The sequence below is a fragment of the Cherax quadricarinatus genome, chromosome 56 (genome assembly GCF_038502225.1).
Source record: "Cherax quadricarinatus isolate ZL_2023a chromosome 56, ASM3850222v1, whole genome shotgun sequence".
Taxonomy (NCBI): domain Eukaryota; kingdom Metazoa; phylum Arthropoda; class Malacostraca; order Decapoda; family Parastacidae; genus Cherax; species Cherax quadricarinatus.
In genome coordinates, this window is record NC_091347.1 from 21203137 (window position 1) to 21230340 (window position 27204).

General features: G+C 40.1%; 1 protein-coding gene across 6 annotated transcripts; it reads left to right on the forward strand.

Moving 5' to 3' along the window:
* Positions 1-274: 274 nt before the first annotated feature.
* Positions 275-25682, forward strand: LOC128700755 (serine protease filzig). 6 transcript variants are annotated; one of them, XM_053794160.2, is made up of 15 exons: positions 275-380; positions 8976-9140; positions 9279-9331; positions 10573-10737; positions 11611-11743; positions 12396-12526; positions 14580-14702; positions 15022-15290; positions 15516-15657; positions 16412-16521; positions 17201-17289; positions 18169-18259; positions 18936-19065; positions 19691-19899; positions 24668-25682. In XM_053794160.2, the coding sequence occupies exons 2-15, from the start codon at positions 9109-9111 to the stop codon at positions 24839-24841; spliced, it is 1851 nt and encodes a 616-aa protein (XP_053650135.1). In that variant the 5' UTR covers positions 275-380; positions 8976-9108; the 3' UTR covers positions 24842-25682. The 6 variants fall into 6 exon arrangements, with proteins under 6 accessions (XP_053650135.1, XP_053650132.1, XP_053650134.1 ...); XM_053794157.2 differs by having other exon boundaries at positions 277-380; positions 8973-9140; XM_053794159.2 differs by having other exon boundaries at positions 278-396; positions 8973-9140.
* Positions 25683-27204: the final 1522 nt, after the last annotated feature.

A 27204-nucleotide genomic window follows, 5' to 3' on the forward strand; every position in this document is an offset into this window, starting at 1 on the left:
TTTAGTCCCATCATCAGAAGAGAGGCTAGATCATTAAGTGAATTAACCAAAGATTAAATAGGAATTTAATATATTAACTGAATTAGGTACCACACAACGGTTCCCAAGAGCACCCAACTAATCTCCATGAATCTACTTCCCTAAGAGTGAAAATGAACGACAGATACTGGAAGACTTACACCTTCTTATCCCACCTGGCAATCGAGCCCTCGTTGCTTTAGTTGTGAGTGGATCGCCCTACCAGGGAGTGAGTTGAAGTTGCTGAGACAGGTTTGAAGGTTAGTTAGCAGCAGTGTGTGGTGGCGTGCGGCTGTCTCACCCAGGTGATCGTGTTGCTCCTGTACTCCTGCAAGATACCTTCCTCACACACCTGCCTCACCGTGTGTAACGAGCATTGTAAATGCATTGGTGTATTAAGTGATTATCTCTCTGTTGCTACAGAAGAGCTATGCTCTTGAAGTCTAGTCTGCAGTGCTTAATCTTATATATTCTTTGAGCCCCTCACGACCCGAAGAAGTTAATTTCTCTGTGATTGGAACAGAATTTTATCTATGACCTCAGATCTTTGAGTTTTGCAACATTCAGTTTATGATATCAGTGTGAAGAAGGTGTTACCAGTGCATGTGAATGATGGTAGTTTAGGTGTACATTATATTATATTTCTGTTATGTCATCTAGAGATCCTTTGATATGATCTCAAACTAACCCACGAAAAATTTATAATATTCCGCATCTTGCTTATGCTATGATGGTATACATACCAGATGGTATACATACCAGATGGTATACATACCAGATGGTATACATACCAGATGGTATACATACCAGATGGTATACATACCAGATGGTATACATACCAGATGGTATACATACCAGATGGTATACATACCAGATGGTATACATACCAGATGGTATGCATACCAGATGGTATACATCCCAGATGGTATACATACCAGATGGTATACATCCCAGATGGTATACATACCAGATGGTATGCATACCAGATGGTATACATACCAGATGGTATACATCCCAGATGGTATACATCCCAGATGGTATACATACCAAATGGTATACATACCAGATGGTATACATCCCAGATGGTATGCATCCCAGATGGTATACATACTAGACGGGATACATACCATTGGCGCAACTTTTGCTTTGATTAGTAGGATTACGAATTAATTCACGACAGCTTTACTACTAACTGATAAGTGACGGCAAATAAACTATTTTTTTATCTAGCAGATAATTAACATTTCAACATATATATATATATATATATATATATATATATATATATATATATATATATATATATATATATATATATATATATATATTATATATATATATATATATATATATATATATATATATATATATATATATATATATATATATATATATATATATATATATATATATATAAGGACGTGAAGTCCATTTGGTTTTGGTGCTTTATTGCATAGGTCAAAAACTGCCTCAATAACACATTCAGTGCGCTAAACCCATAGAGGTCATTATTGTCTGGGGAATGGGGAGTGATTAAGTTCGCTCGAAGGAAGAGGAGGTTTGCACCACTTACTTGGATTAAAAGCCATTCACCAGCAGGATGGAATAACCTACCCTGATAAACCATACCACGGGTGGGGTTTGAACCCGCGATAACCTGGAAGCCTAGCAAAAATGAGACAGTTGATTTTGTTGGACAGTTAAAGGTTGAAACTAAGGCTGTGAAACCGTTCAACATTTTACTGGTTTTATGATAATCACCCTCCATTGTGCAAAAAACAGGTCAGAGAACAACCCACCGAAAAATATATTGTGAATAATACACAGGTATTCTGTAATTTCGCAGTAATTTGTACCACCCTGTACTTCAACACTCAATACAAACATGAACTTAATCACACAGGACATAAACACGAGATGTGTCTGTCTGTCCCTCAGCTTACAAATGCTGGGAGTTTACTCTAATCACCATTTTAGGGATTAAAGTATTCTTCACTGGTGGTAGAAATGTTGTGTATCCTTAATAACCCTGTTATAATTAATAGGCTTTATAAAAATCCCATTAACCATGAATTTCTGTACAAATTGTTTTAATAGTTAAATTATGCTTCTGCCAACCAACTTCAACAGGAAATAACTTATTGCTAGACAAACCAACTTAAACATGTAATAAGCTATTTCTAGACAAAAAAAAAACTTCAACATAGAATAAAACACTTGACACTAGACTAAAATAGCCACATTGTATGTACCAAGCACGTGGCAGATGCACCAGATGAATACGTTAAGAGCGAATAAGAATACTGGAGTATTAAAGATCCCTGTATAAGATCGTAGGAGCAAAGATTCTTAAACCATAACAGACAGCCTAGTATAATTATATTCACTGGGGAAGCGCTAATCCCGGAAGGGTATTCAGTGCCTGGGGAATGGGGAGTAATCAAATTTGGTTCTTGGGAAGGGAGGATAGCGTCAATTCCTTAGATCAAGAATTGTTCATCAGCATCATGATACCACCCACTGATGGGAACAGAAAGCTTAAGATGTGTTAAGCTGTGCAGGGAAGCTCAGGCTGGAGTACAATGGCTGCACACTGAGACGTTATGGCAGCTGATGTTATCGCTCGCCAGGGTCAGGTTGCCAAGCCATTCTCATCTAAACTCGCATACCTTTGATTTTTATCACTTTTTAACGGACAAGAAAAAAAATAGTTGTTATGCAATTTATTTTAAAGCAGTCTTTCCTGCTTTGTGTGTAAAGTGCTGGCGGAAGGGTGTTGTCGCCCTAAACACCTACCCCAGCATGTTTCAATTCCTCATTTGCTACTCATTTGTGATACTTCTCATTGGAACTCATGTTTAATTAAGCTCACGGGCTCATAGATGAATTCACACATTTTTTCGTATAATAGTGTCTGCAGTAGATTTTCTCCTGTCTTAATGAGAGCTGTAAGAAACATAACGGTGATGTGTTGACTGTCCTTGTAGTGTCATCTTCAAGGTGAAGCATATCGAACCTAGTGTGATACCTTCTTCAAGTGTTATATAAGACAGTACTCGAATTCCCATGAATCTGTTGCCCCTATTCATCTAGGGGTGAATAGGGGCAGTCCGCTAACACCTAGGTACCTACTCACCTAGGGGTGAATAGGTACCTAGGTGTTAGGTATAGGTACCTAGGTGTTAGCGGACTGTTGTGAATGACATCCTGTGAGTTGGAAGGTGTGGTATTATACCTTAGCCAGGACTGCACTATGAAATGAGCTGAGGTAGGATAACATCTCTTGTCCTGTAAACCGAACTGTGCAAAAACTGAGGTACCACAAGAACAGCATGCCTCGTGCCTCGCGGAAAGTACTTGTCGCTTGAGGCAGTCCACTCCATGTCGAGCATAGCTGGTATCTGGTGTGAGATAAATTAGACACCTGCTAGGTCCAGGACACTTCATCACAGTTGTCTTGGTGAGGTGAAGGAACACATAAATGAAGGAGTGGCAGACAAGGTTAAAAGATAAAAGGATAGTAGAGAAAAAGAGGGAAAGAGAAATAAAGGGGATGCAGAAGGCTGGAGGTTAGAGATGGAGGGATGTGGCAAGGTGGAGCAACTAATTGGGACATACTTGGCTTATATCTTACCTGTGGTTCATGGTTCATCTTTCAGGGCTAGTTACTTCGCACCCCACGAACAATTTTTTAATCTTTTGTGTTACTATTCATCCTCATACAATAAGTACAGCATTCGTTAATAATGCACAATGAATAATAACAGATTCAATTTAAATTTTTTTTTTTTTAGATTCGAACATAAGAAACTGTCTTAATAAATTTGATAGATAACATTATTTTTTCTTTGTATTGAAGAGGAAAAAAATGTTTGTGGAATAATAATATTAAGTTCAAATATCTAATGGTTATGATCGTAACCATAATTTATAAAATGGTGGAACATTAAGCCAGTGGAAGGCCTCGGTCAGATGACCGAAAGTTCCAGCTGTGGGTCATCATATGACTAACATCCGCGTCAGGAAACGCTTGTCCTGTTTCCTGACAAACATTACCTAACCTAACCTATTGCTTGTGGATCTCAGAATGAGTGTTATGGTAGAGAAGAATTAGGAAAGGGACACAGGAAGAACACTTAAGTGAGAGAACTGACCGAGACTTGGGCCTGGAAATATAGAATCTGTGTTGGATTGGAAATGGTTCGACAAGGTTTGTGAAGCTACAAGTACGATCCTATTTTTTATTCTATCTTTTTCTTACAGTCTTAAAAAAAGATTTGGTTCTGTCTCTTTGTCCTCCATTTCCTTTATTTAAGTTTCTTTTTTCCTCTCTCCCTACGTTTGTGCATTCTTCTTGATTCACCGGTACTCTCCCGGTCCTGGTCTTTTCCAGATGGTGACCCGGCCTTGACACCTTGTCTTGGGAGTGTCTCAGACCTATGTCTGCCATGGGAGGAGGTACAAGTACCTCCTCATCTTCTGGGACCAACTGTCCCCAGGCCTAGCTCCATTCCCCGACCTCACGAGGCTCGTAGGGAGAAGTTAGACCTCTGGTCTGCCATCATCCCCACCCCAGGGAGGCTCCTGGGGAGTGGCAGTCTTGTGAGCTGCAGGTGGTAGCAAGCTCTAGCTCTGGCACCTTCCCCGCCCCAGGAAGGCTCGTGGGAATGGCAGTCTTGTGAGGTGCTGGTGGTAGCAAGCTCTAGCTCTGGCACCTTCCCCGCCCCAGGAGGGCTCAGGGGAGTGGTGTCTTTTTGTGCATTCATTACAGGCCTCTTTGAATGGCAGATGTGCTTTTGTTTTTACTTGCTCACTTCCTATATAGTATCCCAGGTCAGTGTAGGCTTTTCATAACTTCAGGACCGTCCACAAAAAAACACTAACATTTCATCTCATATTCCTTTTAATAATAAACTGTTTGACTCCATTTTCTTACGTGCACAACATTGTCTTACGTGCACAACATTGTCTTACGTGCACAACATTGTCTTACGTGCACAACATTGTCTTACGTGCACAACATTGTCTTACGTGCACATTTCATTCAAATTATTTGTCTTTTTTCAATCAATAAGTTTTCCTTATAATCCGGTCGTTTCTCTTCGTGTTTTTCTCTTCTAAGTTACATTTAACTGTATTTTATTTTCAATAAACAATTACAATCATAGCCAAGCGCTAAACCTACAAGGGTCATATAATATTTCCAATATAACATGATCACTCTTTGGAAGTAGATTAAGATAGTTTATTGAATTATTTAATGTGTGTGTGTGTGTACTCTCCTATTTGTGGTTGTAGGACTCGAGTCACAGCTCCTGGCCCCATTTTTTATCGTATCTCTTAAGGCTATGTATGGATTCTGCCTCCACTACATCACTCTCCAGACTGTGTGTGTACTCACCTAATTGTGGTTGCAGGGGTCGAGTCATAGCTCCTGGCTCCGCCTCTTGACTGGGCGTGGTGTGTGTGTGTGTGTGTACTCACCTAATTGTGGTTGCAGGAGTTGATTCATAGCTCCTGAGCCCGCCCGCCTCTTTACTGGTCGTGATGTGTGTGTGTGTGTTTTAATTAGCTACGTGATAAACATGCAGAACATTGTGTACTGCATTAACATGCTTGTCAGTACAAGACAAAATAAAAGCTTCATTAAAATTGAGTTAGAATGATTTAGTAACATAAATCTTGCTTGTAAACAGCAGCGACTTAAGTTGTGTTTTTGCGGTTCTTTTGATCTTGTGATGGTTGTGTTTTTGTGGCTAGTAAGCCCATTCATCCTAGAAAATCTAATACTGCTAAAGTCTCTGTGGCGGGCACAACTTAGAATACCTTATATTTCACTAAGTTCAGGTTGAATGGCATTATTAAGTATGTGGAAAAATGGACGTCAGAAACAAAGCCTAGTAGGTAGGTATTAGGCTTGTCAGGGGCAAGTGTTTCCTGACACAGGTCTTAGTTATATAATAACCCTCAGCTAAAGCTTTTGGTCATCTGACCGAAGTTTTCCGCTCCAAAAAGAACATTAGGCGAGTTAGTTAGTTAGTTAAAGATTAGCCGGTATTCTCCCGGCCCGGGCCTTTTCCAAGTGGTGGCCCGGCCTTGGCTCCCTCTTTAGGGAGTGTCTGAGACCTAAGTCTCCCATGGGAGGAGGCACAAGTACCTCCTCATCTTTGGGACCAACTGTCCCCAGGCCTAGCCACAAGCTAGGCCTCTCTGGTCTGTCATCCCCACCCCAAGGGGGCAAATGGGAATGACAGTCTTATGAGCTAAAGCTCGGACTCAGGCACCTACCCTACCCTAGAAGGGTTAGGCATGGTGTCGATCGTGATTAGGCGAGACCAAGAAGGTTCCTTGTCAGTCAGAGTGTGAGTAAATACAAGTATGTGAGGTGAGGGTAAAAAAGACACAACAAAGGACAGTAGGTAAATACATATGTTGAACAACTTCAAGGTTAACAATCTCTTTAACCTCTGCCAGGTGAATTGTTATTATATATATATATATATATATATATATATATATATATATATATATATATATATATATATATATATATATATATATATATATATATATGTTTGCTAATAAAATGGTTTATCCAGCACAGAGAATGCTACAGCATTTCTATAACTCCTGCATTTGATGTAGGAATTTAAGAGAGTGCTGTCACTCGCTGTATATACTACTGTTACTGCTACTACTAGGCTCTCCATGTCTGGCCTTCTTAATCTTGGAGGTCAACACCCTTCCAAACTTGTCTGAAAATACATGAATTGGTTACCTGCGCTCTCTCGCCAGCATAATTGTGTCTCAGGATATGTGTAAGTTGTGTGTGTGTGTGTGTCTCAGGATATGTGTTAGTTGTGTGTGTGTGTGTGTCTCAGGATATGTGTAAGTTGTGTGTGTGTGTGTGTGTGTCTCATGATATGTGTAAGTTGTGTGTGTGTGTCTCAGGATATGTGTTAGTTGTGTGTGTGTGTGTGTCTCAGGATGTGTTAGTTGTGTGTGTGTGTGTGTGTCAGGATATGTGTAAGTTGTGTGTGTGTGTGTGTGTGTGTGTGTGTGTATGTGTGTGTCTCATGATATGTGTAAGTTGTGTGTGTGTGTGTGTGTGTCTCAGGATATGTGTAAGTTGTGTGTGTGTGTGTCTCAGGATATGTGTAAGTTGTGTGTGTGTGTGTCTCAGGATATGTGTAAGTTGTGTGTGTGTGTGTGTGTGTCTCAGGATATGTGTAAGTTGTGTGTGTGTGTGTGTGTGTGTCTCAGGATATGTGTAAGTTGTGTGTGTGTGTTTCAGGATATGTGTAAGTTTGTATTAGTTAATTACCATATTGTCCTAGGCACAGTTCACAGCCAGGCTTATGCTGTGTGGCAAATATACTGTGTACTTTGATGCAGAGTGCGCAGGTTCGAATCCTGCTGTGGACTCAGAGACAATGTTTGTAAATCATTTCGGCCGTTTGCAAATTGCTGAACATATATGTATGCATATTCAAAATAAGTATAATAAACAATTCTCGTTGGAAGACAGCAATCCACATGTAAACAAAAACAGGAAACCACAGTTTAATGTAAATTGTGACCTCCAGCTGAGGTCCTTATCAGCATATAACGGGCAGTGGAAATCATTATTTCATGTGTTCTTTATATACTGCTGATAAGGACCTCAGGTGGAGGTCGTTTTATATATTAAAATTTGTTTCCCTGTTTCTGTCTACTAGTTCCTGCCTCTCATATATGAACAAATATAGATAATTCAACACTTCTTATCATTCTACATTAACTGGTCCTGCCAGAGTTATCAATGAGGAGAGAATTGGAGCATACAGTGAACTTGATCAACCTTCCTGTTAACGTTGGCATCAGGAGCTAAGACAAGTCTCGTCAAGCAGTTCCATCCCGATATTAAACTGTCGACAACAGTGAAAAACGAACATTTGCACCCAGACCCCTTATACACTACATACAAACTGCACTCATATAGAAGCATGAATAGAAAAAAAAACAGTGAAAATATGTACTAATATCATAGCGTTATCATGTATTTACATGGATATCCTAAGAAGACCAGTTATACATATATACATGTACGCATTTATATACACTGGTAGTTGTTCTTGTACAGTGGTTAAGGCGAAGCACGTCAGAGAGTAATATATCTGGAATTCCGATCATGTTTTGTGAGTAATGGTGTATGTCTTGACGAATGGACAAACATCTTTCATATTGACCTCCTGCAGTATATGAAATTATCTTAGTGGATCTTTGCAGTATGGAAGATGTGTGAATATTATATAAAATATCAAAATAATCTGAGTTAGGCCTACGTGACTTTAAATAACTTGCAGAAATCTCTCGGAACGTGTAAAATTATGTCTATTGATCTTCACTCGCTTGAAGAGGGTCTCCAGTTAGACCGAAAAAAACTGCGCCATTCTCCGTATTGTTATATGTCATTCTTCAAATTTTTATTACTTTCGTGGGGAAGAGCTAAACTCGTAAGGGTCGTGCAGCACCTGATGGAATGAGAGGTAATCAGGTTCGGTCCGTGGAAGAAAAGATAGATCAGATTCCTTGGATCAAGAACCCTTCCCTCCCCCCCCCCCTATCTTTTGAGAGAAAACATTTTTACAGATAAATATATGAACAGTTTCTGTGGTTCACTCTGCACAAGTTATACTTAAATGTGGTAATATTTATTATTATTATTATTATTATTATTATTATTATTATTATTTTTATTATTGTTATTATTATTATTATCATTGTTATTATTATAGTTCACTACAAATTTTTTTAATTCATGTTTTCCATTACTCAAATGTTGGAATTATTATTATTATTATTATTATTATTATTATTATTATTATTATTATTATTATTATTTTCAACATTGTTCCAGCATGTCAAGTTACCATTTCTTCCAGAGTATCTAAAAGTGAGTTGTATTTTTACAGCAGCAGAGTTATCAGTGAGGAGAGAATTGTCAAGGGAACACTTGGAGCATGCAGTGAACTTGATCAACCTTCCTGTTAGCGTTGGCATCAGGAGCTAAGACAAATCTCGTCAAGCAATTCCTTCCATTACTTCAAGATGTCTAGTAACTTGACGTTCCTGAGTCTCCTGTGAGTATTATTCTGTATTATAAGATGGCTTCTTTATGAACTTATAGCAAAATATTTGTTTTTAATATTACGTATATTTGTGTTAATAAAAATATATATATCCCTTTGAGGTATAACTATTATATATTCTTATTTTAGGTCCTTAATGGTGGGGTATACCTTTGCTACTGACGGTAGCAGAGAGGGAAGACGTAAGTATATCTTCACATGATCATTAATTATTGTTCATGGGGAAGGGTTTAGACCTCATGTTGCACAGCGTCTATGGTATGAGAGTTAAACGAGTTTGAATGAAATAAGAGAATCTTCAATTCCTTGAAACAAGAGCCTTGACATACCTAGGTATGTTGGGTAATTGTATGGATGTATTACCCAATATACCCAGGTATGTTGGGTAATTGTATGGATGTATTACCCAATATACCCAGGTATGTTGGGTAATTGTATGGATGTATTACCCAATATACCCAGGTATGTTGGGTAATTGTATGGATGTATTACCCAATATACCCAGGTATGTTGGGTAATTGTATGGATGTATTACCCAATATACCCAGGTATGTTGGGTAATTGTATGGATGTATTACCCAATATACCCAGGTATGTTGGGTAATTGTATGGATGTATTACCCAATATACCTGGAGTTACCTGGAGAGAGTTCCGGGGGTCAACGCCCCCGCGGCCCGGTCTGAGACCAGGCCTCCTGGTGGATCAGAGCCTGATCAACCAGGCTGTTGCTGCTGGCTGCACGCAAACCAACATACGAGCCACAGCCCGGCTGATCCAGGTATGTTGGGTAATTGTATGGATGTATTACCCAATATACCCAGGTATGTTGGGTAATTGTATGGATGTATTACCCAATATACCCAGGTATGTTGGGTAATTGTATTGACATATGTTAGCTGTGAGTACATATAAATGGCTATTAGTTATACTATTACCAGGTAACCAGGTATATTTACCTCTATTTATTTTTTATACTTCTTTATTGTATATATTATGCATGAGGCCTTAGTGTAACAACAGGTGATTATATTTTGTTAGGTTTAAAGCCCATCAACTGCAAGCCATATATACACATTAATTAGTGACGGCGGGTGGAAATTCCGACACGTTTCCTTACACCTATTGTCCTGTTCACCTAGCAGCAAATAGGTACCTGGGTGTTAGTCGACTGGTGTGGGTCGCATCCTGGGGGACAAGATTAAGGACCCCAATGGAAATAAGTTAGACAGTCCTCGATGACGCACTGACTTTCTTGGGTTATCCTGGGTGGCTAACCCTCCGGGGTTAAAAATCCGAACGAAATCTTATCTTATCTTATCTTATCTCACACAAGCTACTCGCATCAGAATAATTTTCCCCTGATGATCAAAGCACCAACATCCACAAGCAACTGACAGAGACTGTACTCATACCTTCTCGCAGAGATATTCATGCAGATGACGACGTACGTATTCCGAGAGAGCGGCAGATACCAGCTGTGTGAGCTGGACGGCACTGTGGGAGCTTGTATGAACCAAGTGGAGTGTTCCAGACAGCGAGGACTGTTCGCCGGGTACTGTGGCTATACTGATGACTACTGCTGTTTTGGTGAGTGTAGAGAGACAGAGATGTCACTTGCTTCAAGGTATCATCTACACTACAACACCTTGGTATCGCTAAAAAAAAAAATTAAAGCTCTGTAGATCTCCTAAATACTTCAGTACTGCCTCAGTCTGAAATCTTCCTCTGCATTTAACGTTACGAAACTTGTTACTCTCTGTCTTCAGCCAACTAACACAAGATTAATAACAAATGTCAAGCATTTTAAGACCATTCTTTACAACTTTAGAAACCTGAAATAACAAGTTATAATTAAATTTTACAACACTCAAAAGAATATTATTTTTTGGATCTAATTAAAAGTCTTTAACACCTTTCATTTTAATCTCTTAAATATTTCCCCTTCTTGCTATTATCAGAAACAGTTTCATTCAGTTTATCTTACCTAAACCTACTTCAAGAAACTCGCCTCCAACTGTCCTCACAATTCTTCAAAGCTTTAACAAATGATTCTCTCTCTGACAGTGACATCTCATTAATTTCTTTCCCCTTGTGTGTTTATGAGTTACAGGCCACATGCCATGTGGTACAAGACACAGGTAGGCAAAACAAGCTTCTGTATGTACAATGATTCGCTCAAAGGAGAGACTCGTCAAGACACGCCTAGACAGGAACCTGCCCCAAGACTTCAAAACACTAGTGCCTTATTTCCACATTCCAATTGGAGTTACACCCTTCAACAACTCATCATAGTCCATTTTCAAATATGATAATTGTCAGGTAATAGTAGCTTAAGTTCTGTAGGAAAGAAACCTTTAAAGTTATGATAAGTACTTAACGCATTATGGAGAGCTTGACGATATCCACATCGCTTTGCCGAAGTTTTAATTCCTTGCTCCTTTCCTTCCCTCCGTCATATAGTGGACAAGACTTGTGGGGGCAGAACGAGTGCCCACCACGCTTACTTCAGGAATCCATCCTACCCCAAGAATGACACATTAGCCAGGAGCTGCAACTTCGAAATTGAGATCAGAAAGAAGGTGTGCGCCGTCAGGTGGGTACTGAAAGAGGTACATACGCACCATTAAATAATTCATTTTTATATTTATCTACATATTATAGGAATACAAATATGATTATTCAAATATTATGCATAATTGCTATGAGTCTGCTAAGTGTAGTGACTCACGAAATCGTAATGACACGATTGCAAACAAACCACGGTACGGTGGCCGTCTCCCACCGAGGCAGGGTGACCCCCAAAAAAGAAAACACTTTCACCATCGTTCACACTATCACTGTTTTTACAAAGGAGCGTAGAGCGACAGCTTAGATGCCACTCTAAACAGCAAATATGCATACCCCTCCTTTAAAGTGCAGCATTGTACTTCACACCTCCAGGACTGAACTCCGGCTAACCGGTTTTCCTGAATCCCGTCACAAAATGTTTTCCTGCTCACACTCCAACAGCTCGTCAAGTCCCAAAAACCATTTGTCTCCACTCACTCCTATCACACTCACATATGCCTGCTGTGTGGCCAAGCCACAAAACCTCTTTTACCCCCTCCATCCTTTTCTGTCAAGTATAATTTATGCTATGAGGTTATGACGCTGTTGTTGCGACAAGTATAATCTCGACTGACTCCAAACTCAGGTCCCGACCTTCCTTGACAATAGCACAGTAACTATTAACTCTCTCCTTGCAGGCTAGACTTCAATAAGTTTGAGCTGGCGAAATATGACGACAGTGTGTGTATCAGAGACACGTTCACTGTTCTGGGCACCAGTTTGAACGAGACCACAACACCTGTGTGTGGCAATATGACCAACTGGGCAAGTAAGTGTCCTTTGTTTTGGCTGGGTGTCCCTGGGTGGGTGACACCCATAGAGGTCGTGAAGTGCCTTGGGAATGGCACGTAATCAGGCTTGATTAGAGAAAGTATAGTGCAGTTTCGATTCTTCGGATTAAAAACCATTTACCAGCATCAGAGCTTCCCACTTGAGGGACCTGTGTATGTGTGGAAATTGGCCTATTGGTCCAGTAAGTGTACTTTGTGGTGTGTGTATCAGCGTTAGTTGGTTTGTCAGCTGTACGTGGATCATTATGACTGCAATTCAGATATACAAGAACTTCAGAAATCCCTGCAGATTAGAAAGTTTACTAGTGTCAGTGGCTTTTTACTGAACGTGGGGGAATGCAGAAAAGACGGGATCAGCGCACACTTTAACTGTAGCACTAGAAATAAGTACAAAGAACATATGAACACATCTATATGTACAGTTAGAAGACACTGTGTGAGCCTGTTAGTTTCCTGCAAATGTGATTTCACTAGAGAAGTGTGAGTTGGAATGAAGGTGGGTGATTTAAGTAGCGGAGATATCCAGGAGGTATACTGACTGGTTAAGCATATACATCAACTAATTTTGTGAAAACGTTCGTTAGTTAAGTTTCTGGGTCTATAGTATTGTGAATCATAGGGGTAACTAAGCTATAGACACCCTGGTTCCTCTCGAGGTTGTCTTGGGTGTTAAATTAATGCCTCCTCCAGACACCGTTAAGTTAGATTAGGTAAGGTTTGTCAGGAAACATGACTAGTGTTTCCTGACGCTAGACTTTGTTCAAATTAATAAATAAATAAATAAATAAATAAATAAATATGATAACCCGCAGCTGGAGCTTTGGGTCATCTGACTGAGGCCTTCCGCTGGTTTACCGGTCCACCCCTTTAAAAACTAAGGTTATAATTATAATAACCATTGTCAATCAAGACACCATTACAAGTTTTATCACCTATGAGGACCTGGTATCCTTTCATAACATTTAAGGTACATGATTGCGAATAGCACTTGCTTTGTTTGTATTGCTTGTTTTATACCCGGGTGGTGTATGCATTTATTTTTCATAGTGACAATAGACTAAAAAAAATGCAAGAATACTCATGCAGAGAAAAATCAATTTCTGCTTGCGATTTTGATAACGGTATGAGAAACTGTCCCGATAATTGTGACATATATATAGAGGTATGTGGAACCCTTATTGAAAACGTTTTGACCATGCGGTGGGTTTTATCAAATCGCAAACAGATATATACCTGGTATGAGTGGTGATACAGTAGTGAGTAGGAGCGAGGTGAAGACCAAATGAGGTGTGCGGCACAGGTTACATTGGTTCCCAAACATCCCGGAAGTTTTCTAGCAAGCGGTTCAACTAAATTATAGAAACCGCTGGTCTGGCTGACATTGTTGGATCCAGACACAGAGGATTGCAACTTGAAGGCGACATATTTAAACCATCATCCTTCTTGGCAATGAGTGTGACCTGACTTGCACCTCACTTCCCCTCACTTCTTGGCAATGAGTGTGACCTGACTTGCACCTCACTTCCCCTCATTTCTTGGCAATGAGTGTGACCTGACTTGCACCTCACTTCCCCTCACTTCTACGCACTACGCTCTCCCACTTCAGTTTTCTCAGTAACTGGAAAGAAACCATTGTGTAAGCGAAAAGTAGCCAATAAAACTTTACCCTCTGGTAACAACCTCTAAATATTAAGATTGTATTGGAATAAAAGTCGAATTACTGCGTCTCCTGAAATATTTTGACATGGTGCCTAGTGGAAAAAATCCGTTTGAAATTTCTCCCTTAAATCAAGACAGTCCTACCATACAAACTAGCTGTATTAATATTATTATTATTATTATTATTATTATTATTATTATTATTATTATTATTGGAATTTTAACTAGTGCCCTCATATGGCTGGTGTCATCCTGGTGTAGATATTATTATAACGAGCGTGTCATGTTAGGATATTGCAGTGTCATTTAGTATGTTATTACAGCAAGTTGGATTTTATTGAGTGCGTTATTACAGCGAGTGTGTTATTCCAGCAACGTTTGCTGTAAAGGAGAAGAGTGTGGTGACGCTGGCCATGGTACTGCAGGGTATACCAGCTTATTTGTTCTCCATCAGCATCACTCAACTGGCCTGTCAGGACATTGTCCCCTTCCACTGTAAGTGTATACACACACACAGGGCCAGGAGCTATGACTCGACCCCTGCAACCACAAGTAGATGAGTACACTACAGTCACAAGACTTGTGTATCAGTGTAATAAGTTCTTCCTGTTTAAATAACAGAGAATAACAAAAAATCGCAATACCGTGACTGGTACAATATACAAATAACTCGATTTGGACCATTTACAAAGTCATACTGAAGCTCCATGCCTCTAATGTTCTTAGTTTGTAAGTAGAATAACAGCTTTGCCATGTGTCAAAGAACTGAGGCAATTTCTCGGATTAGGAGCCCTTCTATGATCTCTTTTTACAGCACCAACGGTGGCTGGAGTGATGAATCCTGACGCTAAGAAGTACATCCCCACCACAACCACTGAGAAACCTGACCCCACGACCACTGATCCCACCACTGACGACACCACCATCACCACTGACGACACCACCATCACCACGGAGATGATGGAAGATATGACCACTGTCAGCAGCATAGCCGTTGAGAGAGAGGTGGTTTCTCCAGATCATGAGGAACCCGTTCCCACCACACTCAAGCCAGGAAAGCTGCCAACACCGTCTACTGAAGGGGTGAGAACTGGTTAGACGCAGAGAATGATGGAGAGACAGAGAGAGAGAAATGAGAGAGCGAGGGATAAAAAGAAAGATGGTGCGAAGGAAAAAATGAATATTTATTTAATTAAAGTTCAAGGAAATTCGTACCAAGTGAACCATCTTATCACCGAGATATATAGCCAGGTAACTACAAAACCAGGTGTTTGCATGTGTGATTAAAACACCTGCGTAATATTGCAGGTGTTGATACGCGCGATTTCACATCCAGAATCTGTGGAAGAGGAAGGAGATGAGCTTGAAAGTGACGAGGAAGAAGAGGAAGAGGAGGGAATATACCTGGAGAATTACGAAGTTACCCCTCCAATATCAGCCTTCAAGCAAGGTATGACATCCGTTCTCTAAATGCAAGCCTAATAGAGGTAAACTCAAGTATAAAAGTAGACATGAGAAATTTGAACGTTACACTGAAGGTAGAGCAATAAAACATTATTCTGCATATTGTGTTCTTTTTACCCATTGGTAAGGAGTACTGGGAACCGAGTCAGCCACAGCATTTAGCTGTGTAGATGTAATTGCAATAATGCCAGTTAGGTTTCCAGTATTCCATACATACGGGTACACCTTGATGACGGATCCACCTTTGACACAGACTCCCTCTTCGATTTTTTGACAGCAGCTGATTTATTACACAGACTTTGATAATCCTTCCTTTAGCACTCCCCACACCTCCTACTAACTTTACTTTTGTTATCTTCACCCTTATTTATCTTAAGATCCTGCATCAATTCCTACCCTGCAGTGCTGTATGACCCTGGTAGGTTTAGCGCTTCTTTTTAATAATAATAATAATAATAATATTAATAATGTGGTCGTCATATAACTAAGACCCGCGTCAGGAAACACTTGTCCTGTTTCCTGACAAACCTAACTTACAATATGCGGAATAAGATTGATAAGCCAGCGGAAGGCTTCGGTCAGATGACCAAAAGTTCTAGTGACTAAGACCCTCATCAGGAAACCCTCGTTCTTTTCCCTAACTCACCTTACCTAACCTATGCAAAATAAGCTTTTATTGAGACAATGTTTAACCTAAGGTGCAGTTTTACACATTGCTACTATGTATATGTTCTTTTCAGCATTTGAGCTCAAAGTAAATGACAAGTGTTGGCAGTATGAAGAAGAAGCAGACACCGGCTTCAGAATTATTGGCGGCGGCTACACAAGGTTAAATGAGTTCCCCTGGCAGGTAGGTTGTTACCTGTTGTAGGTAGGTTGTTACCTGTTGTAGGTAGGTTGTTACCTGTTGTAGGTAGGTTGTTACCTGTTGTAGGTAGGTTCTTATCCCTGGCAAGTAGGTTCTTTTCTTGCTGAGTTCAGTCTTCTCAAAGAGGTATAAAACAAGTGTGGTATGGGTTACGTATTCTAGCAGTACAGTACCAACATGTAATGGGGGTGAATGTACACGACACCCTTAGCTTAACATGTAATTGACAATTTTGATTCTAATGGGTAATTTTTACGGAAATAAGTCCTCTTAATTGGAGATTAAGAGCTTTCTTGATGCCAGTTAAGGGCTCTTGATTAAGATATTTTGGAGATAATTCCTAATTCTCTGATTGTCTTCCATGACACCCTGGCCTGATACTGTCGACTTTCATGTATTTTTACATCTGTATTGTATACACCTGTTTTGTACAACTTTATTATACAACTGTTCTATGTAGTAACCAACATGGGATTAGATTATGTCAGTAATTTTTCGGATTATATTCTTTGTTGTTTGGGAATTGTGTGTACTAAGCCCGTAAGAGTGACTGAATAGACGTTAGGATCATGCGGCAGGTGTTAGTGTCATTCAGCAGGTGTTTTTAAGACATGTGTTCATTCATCAGGTGTTTCTAAGACAGGTGTTCTCCCTGGCACAGGTGGCGCTGGTGTACAGAAACAAATTTTTCTGTGGAGGCTCACTCATCAGTGACAGACACATCCTCACTGCTGGACACTGTGTGTTCGGGTAAGTCAGCTCTAGCCTCTCTATCATTAATATTATTATTATTATTATTATTATTATTATTATTATTATTATTATTATTATTATTATTATTATTATCAAAAAGAAGCGCTAAGCCACAAGGGTTATACAGCGCTGCTGTATCATTATTAATAATAATATTTAAATAGGGGAAAATATTGCTGGTCTGTTTATTTTGACCTCAACTGGAGTCCCCAGCAGTCTCATAGCCTGATGAGAAACTCGGGTTTGGAGTCGATAGATACAGTCTTATTTCCACTGCAGTTTTTCTCTCTATGTGGGATACCCTTCAGCACATATAAATGTTAATGCATGCAATAAGATCACATTAAACAGGTGATTTCACAGTATGCAAAACAACCACTGTGAAAAAATAGTGAACTTCCAAGCAATTTCGTGATTTCTCACATTATCAAGGACACGGGTCCTTGATCATACGAGAAATCACGAAAACGCTTGGAAGTTCACTGTTTTTCACAATGGTTGTTTTGCATGTATATACATATATTTTTTAGGTTACCGTGATTGGTTCCCAAGCATCTTATTTACTGAGAACAAGCACTAGGTTCCTCAGTGTGTCATCTCTCTGGGACACAGGAGGAGGATACATCTCCTGTGTTACAAAAGACACTGGAAAATGTATTTCAATTTATTCGTACTATTGTTTGAATATTTTCGGGCCCAGGCACACCATCATTATAGTATCCCGTCCTAGGTTGTGAGGCAATACATGACAGTCAGGTAAACTCAGTTGGTCAGAGTTTTGGAGTTGCTTGTAGAGGCTCGATCCTCCATCCGTTAATCCCGAAGCAGATGTAACCTAACAACTTTCTGATTAAATTGACTATAAATCTCCTACAGGAGCTTCTCAAGGGGAATAGACCTGTTGAGGGTGAGTCTGGGGGACCACGACCTGGCTACCCGCAACGAGACCAAGAATATCGTCGCTAAGGTCAGTGAAGTCTCCTAAATCTGGTTTGTTGTCGTTTTCAGAGATAACCGCAGTTAAGACCCTATCCAACCTATCCACAGCTTAGACCCTACCCAACCTATCCACAGCTTAGACCCTATCCAACCTATCCACAGTTTAGACGCTACCCATACTATCCACAGCTTAAACCCTACCCAACCTATCTACAGCTTAGATCCTGCCTAGCCTATCCTCACCCGGTCTTGCCAAGGATGAAACCATTAGGCTCTATTTTCAGTAAAAAATCACTTTAAATGGAAGTCATTCTTAATTTCAAAATGATTTATGTAGTTTTAGTTAGCATCATTTTGAGTAATTAAAAGCATGACTAGGAAAAGTAAATATATTATACATACAAAATTTATTGCAACATGAGCCCCACTTGCGTTGAATCTTTTAATCTGTTACGAGATTTCTTTTACAAGTATCTTACGAGTTGTGTGTGAGTGATAGATGTTATTGTTTGAGTCTTCGTATTGACCGTCCTCGATTATCAAGTGTCTTTATTTTTCTGAACGACTGTGTTTCTGGCTGAACGACCTGAATACTCTCCTGGGAGACCTGATTATCTTCCTGGGTTACATGATTAACTGGCTGTGCGTTCTGAATGCCCGGCTGGGTGGCCTGATTGGGTGACTGTGTTTGCCTGACGGGACAGGTCAAGACGGTCCACTGGCACCTTCACTACAACCCACACACCACCGTCAATGACATAGCCCTCATGGAGCTGGACGAACCTATAGACTTCTCCTACAGCATCAGTGCCGTCAAGTTACCCAGCGACCTAGGTATGTAACCTTCTCTCCCTTGGTGCAAGTTAAGGGTAATCTCTCATCTTCGGGTGTTAGACTAGTCAGTACTCCAAGTCGGACCGAAACATCGTCATAAGCTTCTTTCTAGTATACATGGAAGATGTTTCTGGAGTCAACGCCTCCGTGGCCTCTTGGTGGTTCAGGGCCTGATTAAATGTGCTGATACTGCTGGCAGCACACAAACCGACGTACCAGCCACAACCAGGTTTCTCAGTTACTGACTTCTCAGGTACTGACTGCGGGTTATTTGTGTGAAGGCTCATCAGTCATTAATAATTTCCAGTATGTCCCCTTTTGTTCTGAAAATTAAATTACCATGCCACGGGTGGAACAATACACAAATAACCCACACATAGGAGAGAGGAGCCTCCTCTTACGACGACGTTTCGGTCCGACTTAGACCATTTACAAAGTGTGACTCTGTCAATGGTCCAAGCCGGACTGACACGTCGTCGAAGCTCCTCTCTCCTACGGGCGGGTTTTTTGTGTATTCCAGTCACGGTGTTGTGCCTTTTCGTTATTCACGGGTGGAATTCTCTCCGGTCCCCGAGAGGGCCCTCAGCTCTCTGGTTAATAGTAATAAAACCGTACATATCCACAGATGAGCGGTACGATCTAGCGAACGCTACAGTTAGTGGGTGGGGACGGTACTCCAGCAAGGTGAAGAAAACCAGCAGCGTCTTGAAGAAGTTTACAGGACCTCTGATGAATACTACTAAATGTGTGGCGGCCTGGAACAAGTTCCCAGGCGTCAAAGCTCTTTATGACAAACATGTGTGTCTTGACATCACTATGGGGACTCCATGTCACGTGAGTACCCATCAGTACCATGCGGAGGTAATAAAATTAACAGCTGATTAATTGCAGGGTTTGTACCTATTAGTGAAGCTACATAGTTATGCTGAGTTAATTCTGACATGGACCTGCCACCAAGGGCCGGTGGAGCAACTTATAAATGTGTTTTTCTTGATTCTAATTTATATCTTCTCTGAAGACGGATTTTTTGGTTAGTCCTTTTGACTTATCATATCCTCTTTTGAAGCTGTACATTTAGTTTGCCTTCACCACTGTTTCATCCAGCTCAACCACCCTAAGACTACATAAAAACTTTCTTACATTCAAATGGTTCATCTGTGTCTTCAGCTTACACCGGTGTTCCCTTGGTTCTGGTCCTAATTCAGACGTTTTATCCCTGTTAATTAATCTTAAGCTTTGGGATATCGCAGTCTTCTCTCCTCCACCCTTCTCTGGTACTATTTTTACTTTTTTTTCGGAGTTTTTTTTTTCCCAACAAGTTGGCCGTCTCCCACCGAGGCAGGGTGACCTAAAAAGAAAGAAAATCCCCAAAAAGAAAATACTTTCATCATCATTCAACACTTTCACCACACTCACACATTATCACTGTTTTTGCAGAGGTGCTCAGAATACAACAGTTTAGAAGCATATACGTATAAAGATACACAACATATCCCTCCAAACTGCCAATATCCCAAACCCCTCCTTTAAAGTGCAGGCATTGTACTTCCCATTTCCAGGACTCAAGTCCGACTATATGAAAATAACCGGTTTCCCTGAATCCCTTCACTAAATATTACCCTGCTCACACTCCAACAGATCGTCAGGTCCCAAGTACCATTCGTCTCCATTCACTCCTATCTAACACGCTCACGTACGCTTGCTGGAAGTCCAAGCCCCTCGCCCACAAAACCTCCTTTACCCCCTCTCTCCAACCCTTTCGAGGACGACCCCTACCCTGCCTTCCTTCCCCTATAGATTTATATGCTTTCCATGTCATTCTACTTTGATCCATTCTCTCTAAATGACCAAACCACCTCAACAACCCCTCTTCTGCCCTCTGACTAATACTTTTATTAACTCCACACCTTTTCCTAATTTCCACACACCGAATTTTCTGCATAATATTTACACCACACATTGCCCTTAAACAGGACATCTCCATTGCCTCCAACCGTCTCCTCGCTGCTGCATTTACCACCCAAGCTTCACACCCATATAAGAGTGTTGGTACTACTATACTTTCATACATTCCCTTCTTTGCCTCCATAGATAACGTTTTTTGACTCCACATATACCTCAATGCACCACTCACCTTTTTTCCCTCATCAATTCTATGATTAACCTCATCCTTCATAAATCCATCCGCCAACACGTCAACTCCCAAGTATCTGAAAACATTCACTTCTTCCATACTCCTCCTCCCCAATTTGATATCCAATTTTTCTTTATCTAAATCATTTGATACCCTCATCACCTTACTCTTTTCTATGTTCACTTTCAACTTTCTACCTTTACACACATTCCCAAACTCATCCACTAACCTTTGCAGTTTTTCTTTAGAATCTCCCATAAGCACAGTATCATCAGCAAAAAGTAACTGTGTCAATTCCCATTTTGAATTTGATTCCCCAAAATTTAATCCCACCCCTCTCCCGAACACCCTAGCATTTACTTCCTTTACAACCCCATCTATAAATATATTAAACAACCATGGTGACATTACACATCCCTGTCTAAGACCTACTTTTACCGGGAAGTAGTCTCCTCTCTTCTACACACCCTAACCTGAGCCTCACTATCCTCATAAAAACTCTTTACAGCATTTAATAACTTACCACCTATTCCATATACTTGCAACATCTGCCACATTGCTCCCCTATCCACTCTATCATATGCCTTTTCTAAATCCATAAATGCAATAAAAACTTCCCTACCTTTATCTAAATACTGTTCACATATATGCTTCAATGTAAACACTTGATCTACACATCCCCTACCCACTCTGAAACCTTGCTCATCCGCAATCCTACATTCTGTCTTACCTCTAATTCTTTCAGTTATAACCCTACCGTACACTTTTCCTGGTATACTCAGTAAACTTATTCCTCTATAATTTTTACAGTGTCTTTTGTCCCCTTTCCCTTTATATAAAGGGACTATACATGCTCTCCGCCAATCCCTAGGTACCTTCCCCTCTTTCATACATTTATTAAACAAAAGTACCAACCACTCCAACACTATATCCCCCCCTGCTTTTAACATTTCTGTCATGATCCCATCAGTTCCAGCTGCTTTACCCCCTTTCATTTTACGTAATGCCTCACGTACCTCCCCCACACTTACATTCTGCTCTTCTTCACTCCTAAAAGATGGTATACCTCCCTGACCAGTGCATGAAATTACTGCCTCTCTTTCTTCCTTAACATTTAAAAGTTCCTCAAAATATTCTCGCCATCTACCTAATACCTCCATCTACTAACCTCCCTACTCTGTTTTTAACTGACAAATCCATACTTTCCCTAGGCTTTCTTAACTTGTTTAGCTCACTCCAAAATTTTTTCTTATTTTCATTAAAATTTCTTGACAGTGCCTCTCCCACTCTATCATCTGCTCTCCTTTTGCACTCTCTCACCACTCTCTTTACCTTTCTTTTACTCTCCATATACTCTGCTCTTCTTATAACACTTCTGCTTTGTAAAAACCTCTCATAAGCTACCTTTTTCTCTTTTATCACACCCTTTACTTCATCATTCCACCAATCACTCCTCTTTCCTCCTGCCCCCACCCTCCTATAACCACAAACTTCTGCCCCACATTCTAATACTGCATTTTTAAAACTATTCCAACCCTCTTCAACCCCCCCCACTACTCATCTTTGCACTAGCCCACCTTTCTGTCAATAGTCGCTTATATCTCCCCCGAACTTCCTCCTCCCTTAGTTTATACACTCACCTCCCTCTTACTTGTTGTTGCCACCTTCCTCTTTTCCCATCTACCTCTTATTCTAACTGTAGCTACAACTAAATAATGATCCGATATATCAGTTGCCCCTCTATAAACATGTACATCCTGGAGCCTACCCATCAACCTTTTATCCACCAATACATAATCTAATAAACTACTTTCATTACGTGCTACATCATACCTTGTATATTTATTTATCCTCTTTTTCATAAAATATGTATTACTTATTACCAAATCTCTTTCTACACATAGCTCAATTAAAGGCTCCCCATTTACATTTACCCCTGGCACCCCAAATTTACCTACTACTCCCTCCATAACATTTTTACCCACTTTAGCATTGAAATCCCCAACCACCATTACTCTCACACTTGATTCAAAACTCCCCACGCATTCACTCAACATTTCCCAAAATCTCTCTCTCTCCTCTACACTTCTCTCTTCTCCAGGTGCATACACGCTTATTATAACCCACTTTTCACATCCAATCTTTATTTTACTCCACATAATCCTTGAATTAATACATTTATTGTCCCTCTTTTCCTGCCATAGCTTATCCTTCAACATTATTGCTACTCCTTCTTTAGCTCTAACTCTATTTGAAACCCCTGACCTAATCCCATTTATTCCTCTCCATTGAAACTCCCACCCCCTTCAGCTTTGTTTCACTTAAAGCCAGGACATCCAGCTTCTTCTCATTCATAACATCCACAATCATCTCTTTCTTATCATTTGCACAACATCCACGCACATTCAGACTTCCCACTTTGACAATTTTCTTCTTATTCTTTTTAGTAATCTTTACAGGAAAAGGGGTTACTAGTCCATTGTTCCCGGCATTTTAGTTGACTTTTACAACACGCATGGCTTACGGAGGAAAGATTCTTATTCCACTTCCCCATGGATATAAAAGGAAAAGTAATAAGACCAAGAACTATTAAGATAAAATCAAAGAAAACTCAGATGAGTATGTATAAATAAACGTGTACATGTATGTGTAGTGTGACCTAAGTGTAAGTAGAAGTAGCAAGATATACCTGTAATCTTGCATATTTATGAGACAGGCAAAAGACATCAGCAATCCTACCATCATGTAAAACAATTACAGGCTTTCGTTTTACACTCACTTGGCAGGACGGTAGTACCTCCCTGGGTGGTTGCTGTCTACCAACTTACCCTAGGTAATTCACACTATGTAAGATAATTGTACTTATGTGTACCTGTGCTTAGGATGCGAAGACACTTTGAATGAACTATTATACTTATTCACTTGAAGGGGGGAAGGGAGGAACATAAATTCTAGGAATTGCACCTGGCATCCCCTTTCTTGAATCACACCGGATTCCATGTTGAAAAGAACACGGTATTGTTGGGGCTTGACATCGCGGCGGGTTGTAAAACTGCAGGCCAGCGCGTTTGCACTGGGCCAGTTGGCTACAATAAGATTTATCGACCTAGGTATATTTATTCACTATAGGGAGGCTAACATGGGTTCCGCTGTGATCATATGTAAGTTTTTACAGATGAAACTCCCACTTGCGGGAGATTCATCTGGTGAACAAGACTGAAGCTCAGACCACAATGGAAATAAGACAGTCAGTCCTCGATGACACTGACTTTCTTGGGTTATCATGTGTAGATAATCCACCAGGTTAAAAATCATATCTTAACTCAGTGTCCTCCTCCCACAGAGTGGCGGAAGGTCTCGGCCAGATGACCCAAAGCCCCAGCTGCGGGCCATTATATGACTAAGACTCAGGAAACACTTATCCTATTTCCCTACAAATCTAACCTAACCTATCCTATCCTCCCACAGGGTGACTCCGGCGGGCCACTGGTGGTGTGTTCTGGGGTGCAATGTACACAAGTTGGTGTGGTCAGTTTTGGCTTCCCTCTCTGTATCAACGTAGGTCTACCCACTGTCTTCACTCGTATCACCAACTACAAGTCGTGGATTGACATGAATCTTCTCCAGTTGAATTATGTTTGAGCTGTTATTGATGGAGGAGCTACAGTGGAGGAGAATAAACGGGTAAAATAATAGAGAAAAAAGCAGAATAGTTTTTCGTGATTGATCTGCTAGGCTTCTGATGCTTAGCAAAATTTAAATTCGTTTAATTAATAAATATAATAGCGACGATATTATTATACACACAAAAAAGTGCTCCTAATCCGTGTGGGTCATTCAGGGGTTACAGTACAGGCGAGAAAATTATATGCAGAAATAATTCACAAGTAACTCAGACTTGGCAGAGGATTTTTTAGACAACGTTTCGCTCTCTACTGGACCGAAACGTTCTTTGAAGGTTTCTCTGCCAAGTCTGGATTATTTGTGAAATGTCGGTGAAGTGACAAACCCGTGTAGGTCAGGCGGTGGTGGAGGCTCGATCCTCCGTACAGTAATCTGGAAGCAGACTCCGTGCTTCCAGCCAGACTTTTCTCTGAGAATCCTGTAACAATCATGAACTATACTGTTCATCTTTGATGTGCAATAGTTATACCCCTATTATTATTGTTACTCCTCTCATCATATCAAACTCAAGCAGGATACAACATGAACTGCCAAATATTCGGGCATTATAAACTATTTTTAAGTTTTGCAACAGTCTAAATAAACGTGTTTGAACAGTCTTGGACCTGACATTAAAATTACCTTATTCATAATTATACCTAATTTTTTTTTCCACTGATGGATGTTCATATTTTGGATCATCTGTCACTGATGTGGAGAAATAATGGTGTCTGTCGGGAGTACAACACAAGTATATCACTCACATGTGTCTTTATTACTCAAACCTATGTAATCATTCAATAAAACGAAAAAAAAAATGCGGCCCTATAGATTTCTACTTTCTTTTACCTATTTTTTCTCCTTTTTTTCCAGTTTTTGATTTTGGAATTATTTAAAATTGGTTTGCTGGTTAAATTAAGTGAAAGACTACCACATGAAGGTCATTGTGTAAAATTTTGATGTAATTTTCCCAAATTTATATTGTAGAAATTTTTATAATGCAAATGAGTAGAAAAATGATACTGATTTTACCCTTCGAAATTTGGTGTGTGGGGGGGGAGGGGGATTATTAAATTAAATCACGTTTAATCGAGGACAAATTATGGTGAAACGGCCTCAGATGAGCAGCAAATAATACGGTGATGCACTACACGGTGAAGAAACCACTAAAACAAAGTGGATATATGGTGAAATAAGGAGTCCGCCATATTGAAATCCTGGATGGTGAAGGGGGATAGATAAAGGATGCTGTCTTCATATCCACAGCTAAGTATAACTGTCTTTCCATATAGATAACTAACTGGCCAGTTTAGTGTCTGTATTTAGGTAGGTTGTGGGTGATGCAGTGAGAGTCAAGCAACCTCACAGAAAATTTGGAAGTTTCAATGATTTGTTGTAATATTGTTAGTGATAGTGTACCTCCCCCCCCTCCTGCAAGTCTACATCAAATCATACACTCCACATCAATAAATATAAGTACCAGAATTACTGGTTGTGTTTCTTAAATGTAATATAAATTATTTAAGGTCCCGGTAGATGTGTATAGAAAGTTGTGGGTGTCGGAGGGGAGAATCTCGAGAGACCTGGAATTTCCAAAATATTTACACATACCTCGGAGGTGCAACAAAATGTAAGTAGTCCTACTCAGTTGCCTTTTAATCAAATTATTTGTATGAATGCAGAAATGAGTGTCATACAGGTAATTTATTTCTCACGGTCATTGAGGAGACTCCCTGACCAAACTTCAGTCCCAAATGTATGTTCTTTCGGGGATTAAACTTAATGTTTATACGGTATACTGAGATATACACCCCTGAACATCAAGGATATATACACCCAGGAGTGTGTATCTTTCAATCTATACACACTGAGAATACTTGAATCACTATTTTAAAGATTAAAGTATTTTTGACTGATGGTGCACAAGCTACATGCAGCCTTAATGACTCTCGTGTAGTCAATAAGCTTTAATCCCAATTAACCAACTAACCCTGTACGTGTGTATGCACTGTTGCTTTGACTGCACACATCAAAATGCATACAGTCTCGGTTGGTTAATTGGGTTAAAAGCCTATCGAGTAAACAGGTCATTATAAGTCCCTAGTACAGAGGAACTAAAATATATTCTTAGTGAATATACTGAGACTAAGGGAGGATATACTATGGAACTCAAGCTTCAGGGCCCCTAATCCCGGAGGGGCTCAAGAAGCGACTTAGTTCTCATTGCTTAAAAATTTTGGGTCTACAGTATGGGAAGGGGTTGCGAAGGGGCCCCCCAAACAGATAAAGGTTCAGGGCTCCAAAAATGTAGGTCTGCCACTGAGACATACACCGCTGTGTGC

What these genes read in the sequence shown, in the direction of transcription:
- LOC128700755 (XM_053794160.2), top strand. Translation starts at nt 9,109, where the DNA reads ATGTCTAGTAACTTGACGTTCCTGAGTCTCCT. An exon ending in TTGACGTTCCTGAGTCTCCT is followed by an intron (nt 9,141 to 9,278) that starts GTGAGTATTATT and finishes TTCTTATTTTAG; the next exon opens with GTCCTTAATGGTGGGGTATA. An exon ending in AATATCAGCCTTCAAGCAAG is followed by an intron (nt 15,658 to 16,411) that starts GTATGACATCCG and finishes TGTTCTTTTCAG; the next exon opens with CATTTGAGCTCAAAGTAAAT.